Source organism: Phoenix dactylifera, unplaced genomic scaffold (assembly GCF_009389715.1).
Source record: "Phoenix dactylifera cultivar Barhee BC4 unplaced genomic scaffold, palm_55x_up_171113_PBpolish2nd_filt_p 000228F, whole genome shotgun sequence".
NCBI lineage: Eukaryota > Viridiplantae > Streptophyta > Magnoliopsida > Arecales > Arecaceae > Phoenix > Phoenix dactylifera.
Window position 1 is genome coordinate 114723 of NW_024067733.1, and position 9724 is coordinate 124446.

At 38.7% G+C, this 9724-nt stretch overlaps 1 protein-coding gene across 4 annotated transcripts in view; it reads right to left on the reverse strand.

Moving 5' to 3' along the window:
• LOC103723626 overlaps positions 1–6633 on the reverse strand; it is a 111315-nt gene extending 104682 nt beyond the window's left edge. For 2 of the 4 annotated variants that reach the window (XM_008814589.4, XM_039117452.1), the window contains exons 1-6: positions 6288–6633; positions 5851–5928; positions 4237–4349; positions 4011–4104; positions 737–780; positions 530–598 (exon numbers count right to left, since the gene is read on the reverse strand). In XM_008814589.4, the coding sequence (XP_008812811.3) occupies positions 530–598; positions 737–780; positions 4011–4104; positions 4237–4349; positions 5851–5928; positions 6288–6384 (495 nt within the window). In that variant the 5' untranslated portion in view covers positions 6385–6633. Of the gene's footprint in view, positions 1–529; positions 599–736; positions 781–4010; positions 4105–4236; positions 4350–5850; positions 5929–6287 lie in introns of those variants that run through there. The other 2 variants (XM_039117454.1, XM_039117453.1) reach the window with 1 other exon arrangement.
• Between the last annotated feature and the right edge of the window lie 3091 nt (positions 6634–9724).

The window sequence follows — 9724 nt, forward strand, 5'->3', positions numbered from 1 at the left end:
CAGCATCATTACAAGCTAATGGGCAATGGAATTATCTAACACCTACTGATTTATCTCATTTAATCCAATGTGAAAGTAAACATTTGATCTGAATCCTTTTGATTTTCTTAACTCTATTCCACATAATTTTAGCAAATTTCGGCTTATGGTTGTCACAATTCTCAGGATGTCAGATACTTGTTTCACAGCTTGGCCACAGAACAGGGAACGGAAGAAAGGCAGACATGTCCTTGGGTTAAATCGTAGCTGACAATGAATTATGAAAGGATGTATTCTGAAAAGCATACATATTGCAGATTTAAGAAATCAATAACATATTCTATTTCCAAGCTTTTGAAAGGAATGAAATACTGCCGATCACACAAGAAGACTTAGGTTGACAATTGGAAGTTCTAGGAGATATATATGAGCATAGTTACAAAAAAATAACTATAGGAATAAAAGAAAGGAATCAATGAAAAAATTCCCTGGAGAGAAAAGATACATATTACAAATGCAAGAGCTGCATAAGAAAGTGTAGAATCAGTACCTGATTATTATGAGAATCAATGTATACAATATGAACATTCTGTATTGAAACTTGGATGCTGTCAAGAATCTGTATGCAAATATGTCAATCAGAGCAGCATTTCTACAACTACTTGATCATAATCCAGAACTTGTTTCACCAAGTACTTAATTTATCATAATTCAGAATTTGCTAATCTTAGAGACTTAGCTAGTCAAACTTATGCACCTTTGCAGAAATATACGAAATAAATGACTGGCCAGCCTGATTGTCTGGAAAGAAAAATGACAAGTCAACAGTTTGCCAGAAAATAATAAAAACTCACAAAACATAGAGAACACTATTTCGATAAAGAACTTTAAATATATTTAAGGATGCACCTGCAACCACATTAGATTACACAAACCATTCATCCTACTATAACATCTAAAAATGCAAAATTTATTAAAGGCACAGAAGTATACCACGAAATAACATAGAAAGAGTAGACATCAACACATGATTACAATGATTAATAATGGGAATAAAACACAAATACAGCAAGTAAGCGTAAGGTTCTGTTAAGGTTCTGTACAAGATGGTAAGTATGCACATGCAGCCATGCTCATGGATATACATACCAGAGATGAAAAGTACAAGACATCAGGAAGGACATGTCCAGCTATTTTGATTGTGCTACTTACTAATTCATCTAAGTTGAGATTTTGGGTCCTTTTGTCCCTCACTGCAAATTACATGCCACTAACAACAATGAAGCTTCTATGATGAGTACAAGCTTCTACTGCAATAAAACTTTCTTTTGTTACAAAATATAAGCAATATATATATATATGAAAGGACTAGCAGCAGGGTTTTAAAACTCAGTTTCGGTCCCTTGCTGTCAAGAAGCTCACCGTAGATGTCTTTTGGGCCTGGAGAGTCTACATCGGAACCAACAGCCTGTATGGAGGAAATAGCAGACTTGTAGTACGTATTGTCTGCCACATTCGCTGGGATGTTGCTGAAATGAAACCAGCATCCAATAGCTCGCCACATATCCTTCTTCAGCATTGAGTCAACCCTCTGCTGCTTTTAATCTCTGCCGAAAATGGCATGCAAATCTAAATCATGGATTGCTGCTCCTGGTAGAATCTCTCTGGATGACTTATTTTTGCTACCTAATGCACCTAGCATAGATGCAATCCGGCCACCACCTCTGCTGACGCCCTTCCTGACTAAGGAGGTCCTCGTGAACTCTAGATCTGCCCTATTGCTCGCAAAATCAGAGCCCGACTCGTAGAACGAAGGCCCAAATCGAGCCCTATGCTGTGCCCCCTCGTCATCTGGAGCATACACCTCCTCTGACTCCCTAGAGGTGTTCCACCTCCGCTTTCTTCTTGACAGCTCTCTCCTTCGCTACTTTGAAATCAGCGAGGTGCTTCTCCATCAACAGCCAAACCTCCAATCGGCATTGGCGGCATATAGATACATCGCGGTAACCACCAGCTAAATGTTGCTTCAACCTGATTATCCCTCCTCCTCTTAACTCTGTTTTGCACCAGTGCACTACCACTGGTACCGGCCCTCGAGCTGTGTAGCATGCTCCCAGCCAATATCACACTCTAGATCCTTTTTTCTTAATGGCTCCGGATCGATCAAGTACACCAGTTTATTAATTATTTAAAATTAACAAAATATTAATACGAGGACGATAATTTTTTATTACCTCAAAAAAATACATCTGATTTATCTAATACATAATTATATTTTTTATCTTTTATTTATTTTTATATTTTTAATATTTTCTATTTTAAAAATATGTTTATATATGATAAATTCGAAAAAAAAAAGATTTCTACCTCAGAAATTACTTCTGAATTATGTAATACATACTACTATTTTTCATACTTCTTGATAATAATTATATATTTTAAATTATTTTTTATATTTAAAACTAATTTCTAAATATTAATAATTTAAAAAATTAATTTCAACTCAAACCCAAGTAGAACACAATAATGAATGCTATATATATTTTTCTAGGCTCTCGAACATGCATAAAAAGTTTTTATTTTTTATTTTTTTCAAATTTAGGCCTATGCTACTATGTGCATAATCGCATCAAAACTTGAATGAATGGACACCAAATTTTTATATAAAGTAGCTTGCATAGCCCTAAATACATTTCTAATTTAAGATGTTTTTATTTTTCAAAAAATTATCTTTTTTAACAGAAAACATATTTATAGTTTCTAAAAAATATCTATAATCCAAAAATTAAAACTTTTTATGTCAACATATACATAGTCCATAGATCTACAATATATAAAAAACTCTAGCCCAAATTGAAAAATTTGGCATGATCTCCTCTTATTTTTGCAATTTTTGAGCTATATTTTCAAGATCCTACAAAAAAAAGGAAGGAAGAAGATAGCGAAAAAGAAGCACACCTTATTTATCCTTGAATCTTCCTTCCGATAGCCTAAATCAGTGTTGTAGATTTTTTGGAAAGAAAAAAAGAAGGTCCTGAATCTACTCCTGGTCGTTGGGAAGGCCTTCTCGGGCCTTCCCCTTCAAGGGCGTTTGGCTTTTAAAGCCAACGCCACGCCATAGCACCCGCTATGGCAATGACTGCCACAGCCCCATAGTGGGGCCCCAGATCCAATGTGAACCGGTCGTTTCGCACCGAATCCGAGTCAAAACGGACATAACCGTTCGGTTCTAACCGATTCCAGCCAGCTCCGGCCACATCCAATCAGGTTCCGGCCCTAGGCCAGAGCCATTTTCCATTGGAGAACTGACCCGGTCAAAGAGCGGGTCGGCTCGGTTCGGGCTGAACCGGCTGATACAGCTCGGTTCGGCAACCCTTGCATCTAGGACCTAAACTACTTTACCCAATATGCCTGAAAAGAGTTGCTCCTAACATCATAAGAATAGATATGTAGAGGTAAAAAACTAAAAGCTTAAACAAACTATAAGAGGTCTACTTTAGAAAGACATCAGAAAAAATATTTGATGATGTGATAACCATACATATAGATCACTTTTTCCACCTAATTATCAGATATTTCTTTACCATTACTAATGGGTTTATCTCGCTTGGAATTGAAATTTTGAGGCTGCAGAATAGTTCTGCTTAACTTATTCAAAGAAATCAAGAAGTTTAACCGATAAACAATCAATGGTGCTAAAATACAAAACCTACACACTAATCATTGAAACAAGGAGGGAAATAAGATGGAATAGTATCATCCAATAAGTATAAAATTTCACTTGGAATTGAAATTTTGAGGCTGCAGAATAGCTCTGCTTAACTTATTCAAAGAAATCAAGAAGTTTAACCGATAAACAATCAATGGTGCTAAAATACAAACCTGCATAATAATCATTGAAACAAGGAGGGAAATAAGATGGAATAGTATCATCCAATAAGTATAAAATTTCATTTTCCAAATACTGCAACTTGATAACACCATTTCTACTACCAGCAGAAATCACAAATCAAATGACTGGATAAACTCACCGCATACTCGCTTTGAAAATTTTCCCAATTCTACTGCATTAAGTTTTGCCATTTTGCCAGCTAACTCCCTTTTTCCCACTGAATCTGAAGTCCACTATATGGGAAAGTAATAAAAATCCTTATCATAATCAAGCAAAATCATCATTTGGTTATCAGTTTAAATATTTCAGATCACATAAACAAAAATCTGATCATTATATAGATAATGTACATGCCATAAATATACCTCATTATCATCTCGCTGGCAGGCACATATGTAGACATCTTCCAACACAACTATAATAGGGTCCCATCCCAGCTTTTTCCAAGGAATTTTGATGCTCAACTTCCCGATTTGTCCTGTCATAATTGGAAAAGAAACTTAGCTACTTTTAAAAATAGGTATCAGTTTATCAAGAACTAGGAGAAAAAATAAAAAATAAAGTACATGAAAGAGCTTATCCATACTTTTGGAATCTTGAAAGTCCAAAAAATAAATAGTATTCAATATCTGAACTAGATCAGTGCACTAGTTCATGTTTTAAAGAAAAAATAATAAGACTTTCAAAGCAAGGTAATTCCATACTTCATGAGCAAGTGAATTATGCCAGAAACGAAAACAATAATAGGGACTTAGCATGGTTCCGAAGATGGAGGCAAAAAGGGAAGAAAGAGAGAATGCCACCACTCTTACTCCCTCCAAAGTACATAGAGAGAATGACAGAAAGGGAAGAAAGATAAACACGAGCCATCTCTAGAAAAAGGATTAATATTCGAGCCCTTATTCCATTGATGTATAAACCGTGAATTCCAGTATGCCACATGAAAATGCTGCTGGAAACACAGAGTCAAAGTACCTGATGGTGTTGGACTAGCTAGGTGGATCACTTTTTGTTCAAACCATACAGGGGTCCACAAGCTACAAGGCTTAGATAAAGTCAGAAACATGAATTGCTCTTACATTTGTCATGCATGAATTATTAGAAAAGTACTCACTGACCATTCTTTTGTCTGCTCATATTTATTTTTCTAAAATTTAAAAAAAAAAAAACTCATACCATGTTGAGCTTATCTGTTCATTCCTATGATTAGATGATGTAATCTTGTAGGCAAGATCTAAATATATGTTTCAAATGGCATGGCATTGGTTATTTCTGCATGAGCAACTTCAGTGTAAGATATGTGCCTCCCACTAGAAAGTAGAAACAACCTCTCCAGTGCATTAACCATTCTCCAGTGCATTAACCATTTCCTTGAAGCATTGCTTCAAGGGACCAAAGGGACTAAGCTTCAAAAAAACCCTTTTTTAATCAAGGATTGAAGTGTTGCCAGTGTAAGATGGCATGAATACACACATAACCCAATGCCTTACTAGTACAAAGGAAAGCCATGTGATAGTTCAGGTGTGTTAACATGTGCCAATGCCTGGGAAGAACTAATATAGCATGGCACTAAAAACTTTTTTTCCAAAGAATGAGATAAGACAATGGTTCTCTAAGAACTAGCACACAATGTTAATATTGAAAGAAGTATAACAAGGGGCAATTTTAATAGAGTAGCAAATTGAGGGATTTGGAAGTACATCAAACATTGCAGATAAATGCAAGCATATCATAATAGAATAAAATAAGAATTTGTAAAAATAAGAATAATTTGTATAACGTTAACAAATGAACGATTGACTGGATTATGATTAGCATGTATATGAGTAGTGGTACTAAATATACAAATATGGATAGTGACACAAATGTAACAAGAGCAAGAACAAGAACAAGAAAAAGAAATATGGCCGATTAACAAATATCTAATCTGATCATCAAGTATGAGAAGCTAACAAAGTTAAACAGCTTGATAATAGTACCATTCTTCAGCGCAAAAGGCAGCTGCAGATAGTCAAAGGCTTCAAGTATTAGCTCTACTTTCTCCAATAATATTTGTTCTGCAAAATGACCCAAATAATGTAAGTTTATCAATAGGAAGAAACAGAAAAATCATCAGAGCTGATCCTGATACTGTCACCGAAAGTCGTATTCTGTGAGAGGATAAATTTAAATCATACGATGGATAATCTTGTGAAGTTGTCAAGATCGTTATTGGAACAACAACCAATCCAATGTACATAATGTCCCACCAAGACTGTTCATCGAGGAAGAGAGGAAGTAAGGACGATTCGAGAGCAATACGGTGGTAGAACTTGGACGATTCAGTCTAAAACGAAGGAGGAGATGCAAAGCGAGCGGAAAAGGAGAAGATTGTAAAAGTCGGAAAGAGTAGTAGACTAGGAAGAAAGGATTTCACCGTTCCAGATGCCGATTTTGAGCTGATCTTTTTGGATGCCTTTCACGTAGCGGCCGAGATAGCCGGCGAGCACCTGGCTGACAACTCCTTCGAACATGGCTGGCTGAAGAAGAGGGTATAACCCTAGCCCCTCTCTCGCTATAGAGGTCTTCAGAACAAGATTAACATGGCAGAGTTTGAGAGAGCGAGAGAGAGGGTAGTGCTCTGCCGTTCCCAGTTAGGTTTTGGCTTCCGGTTATTTACGAAGCGCCTCGAAGGGCCGTGAGGAGCCCCACAAAAGGATTTTTATCCCTTCGGCGGAACAGCGGAGAGGAGAGACGGCAGTGGGCCAAGAAACCGCGGAAGAGAGAGAGGGGCTCCGGTTCTAATTTTATTGAAGGTCCGGATGGGGTCGAAACGACGGGAACCGCCGGTCTACCGAGTCCATCCGCACGCCTCTCAAAGGGAAGCGGGGAGTGCGATCAAATGGTCTTGCGCTCACGAAAGTGTTACCCCTACGTTCTGTTAAATTTTTTTTTTGGTAGTTGCTTAGCGGTCCAAAGTTAGACTCGTTATAATGAATAGTCGCTATTGACTATTCTATTAATAAACATCCATCAATATTTAAAATGTCATAAGATGACCAAAATATTTCTGACCTTTTTTCTTTTCCGTTGTTCCTCCTATGCTTCTGTGTTCATTTGAACGAACCCTATTCAAATTTCACCGATTCCAGCCCTCGTTTCGTCCCCAATGTTCGTATCCTAATCCTCTCTTCGGATGGAAAAAATTCCATAAAAATATCGCCCGATTCCGCTTGATTTTACACCCCGGTTTCAAACCCTAGAACTGCAAACCACTTCCCAACGGTACTCGATCTTCCTCTTTTCCCCTGTTAAGCCGTTCGCCTTTTGGAAAAGTAGAACCTTTCCGACCCGATTCTGAGGAGCAAGGAGCTATTTTCTGTCCGGCCTCGGAGTTGACCTTCGAACCGACTTCGCCCTGTTCGTTTGTAGCAGAAGCTTAGGTGGACATTGGTCTCTACAACCTTTCCCGAGACGTCTCTGCATTCCTTCAACAGGTTTGTCACCACATATTTTCTCGAATAATTTATTTGAACACGAACGTGATATGTAGTATTGTACGGCATTCCAGATAGTTGTTGGAATGGTTAGGATTTCACATATTTAATGAACAAAGAGGTTGTGGTAGCACATTTGAGATATTTGTTGTGGAAAAATTTTTCTATTCCGTGCTAATTGTGTTATTTGTTTTAGTTTTAGGATGATTTATTTTCCGTTGATATTATTAAAATATAATTTGTAACTATATTTGTGATGCAGAAATCTAAGATGGCCCCAAAGCAGAGTACCGGCAAAAAATCCTATGTTGGCCCGAGTAATATGGTTAATGGAAGGTGTTATTTCACCCACTTTGTAAATTTTATGATCACCCTAATCCCGTGCATGTCTGATGAACAGAAGGATAGAATACGTGGCACTTCATTTGGGCACATGCTAGGTCTACCATATATAAAATAGAGTAGGCCTGTCTTAGACACATTGCTCTCCCTTTGGGATAATGTTGAGGAGGGTTTTTGGTTTGGTAAGGTTATAGTGCCTTTTGTAGGGACTGATTTCGCACTAATCCTTGGTTTGAGTGCTACGGGTGATGAGGTGCAACTGCATAGGAAGGGGGGGTTACGTCTGACCTCATAACTCGATTTTTGATGGTGACCACCAGAAAGCCAGTAGAGATACAATTAAAAATAGATTACAAATCCTTGTCGGTAAGAGCAGTCGACAAGATGTGAAGGATTTTACAAAATTATGAGTTATTTATCTTTTTGGGACTATCCTCTTCCCAACCGTACGCTACTATGTCCCTAAGACATTATGTTCATATGTTGATGATTTAGACCGCTTAGGTTCGTATAGTTGGGGTCTTGCCGTTTTCTCTTTTCTTCGGCAGCAAATACCTAGTCTAGCCGATAGTGTGAAGACTAGAACAACACAGGCCAAGGATATGGTAGATACATGGATGGCTGCACGGTCGCCCTGGTGGTAAGCATCAGAAGATGTTTTTTTTTTAAATTTCATTGTTACGATATATATATTTAGATGTAATTTGATGTTTACAATGCATTTTTGGCAGGTATGTGCTGTTGAGCATGCTAACAGCATTGTCGGAAGGCACCGGCCACCATTCATGTATCCACGTCTCGTATGCTGGAACAACACCCCATTCCCCCGCAAGATGGACGTGATTGCGGATGTTATGAAAAATTTAAAACTATTTGAGGTTTGAATGTTGAATTCTTACATTGGAAATATTTTAACTTTTACGTAAAATTAACTGTTCCCTCACTTTAGGTTATTGAGAAGCTAGAACCAAGAGAGGAGGAGTTGCACCTGATGGTGTGCGTGCAGAGGGCTAAGCATGAATTTCAGAAAATTTTATGCGGACAAAACGGGTTAAAATTTTAACCCAAAACATGCTTGATATTTTAGATATTTTGACTCTGGTACCAGTCGAAAACAGTCTTCAACTGCACATCACATGTGGCCGCGGGCTCAGTCCCAATACATAGGGTGATACCCGCGTGTGCCTATCAAAGCACTCATCACATGAGCCCCCGGGTGGAGAGCCATGCTTCGTCACACGATCACGCGTGAGAGTTTCCGGAAATCGGATAGTCTCCACTAATCCTTTGCTTTGACACCAAATATCACAAAGCCCTCAGATCCCGAGGATTGTGTGATTCAAATAAATATGCATAAATCACAACTTCTTGTGATTTGAAGATTGAGATCATATCTCAACCGTAAAAGAGATCAGATCTCTTACCTTTAGAAGGGGGTTCCTTCAAGGATGCTTCGCAGCCGCACAAGCATCCGGCCTCGATGACTCGTCCACGCGAGGTTCCGGAATAATCAGCTTCCCGGGGAGTGCTAGCTCGCAGGAAAGCAGAAGGATTGCTGTAAGGGAGAAGAAGGAAGAAGATGGACCTTCATAGCTCAAGAACTCCTTCTTGGGCTTTCACCTTCAGAGCTTCTCTCTCTAGAATTTAGATTGGATTTATTATCCTTCATAAGCAAGAGGGGTGGCCTATTTATAGGCCAAGGAGAGAGAAAAGGTGTCCCATGAGGTGTCCTGCCAGGACACATGTCACACATGCAAGGGGCGAGGTGTCGTGCAATGAAAAAAATGGCTTACATGCAAAGGGGGTGAGGTGGCCTGGAGGGCGATGTCATGGATGACCTCATGAGGCAGATGAGGTCATGGATGACATCAGGAGGAGTGTGAGGTGTCCAGGCCCGCCACATATCACACATGCAAGCATATTCACGGTCGGGATGTGGGTCCCACATACAGTATTGGGTCCCATAAATGCAGGACGTGGGTCCCACATACAGTATGAGGTCCCACCTAAGCAGGACGTGGGTCCCACATACAGT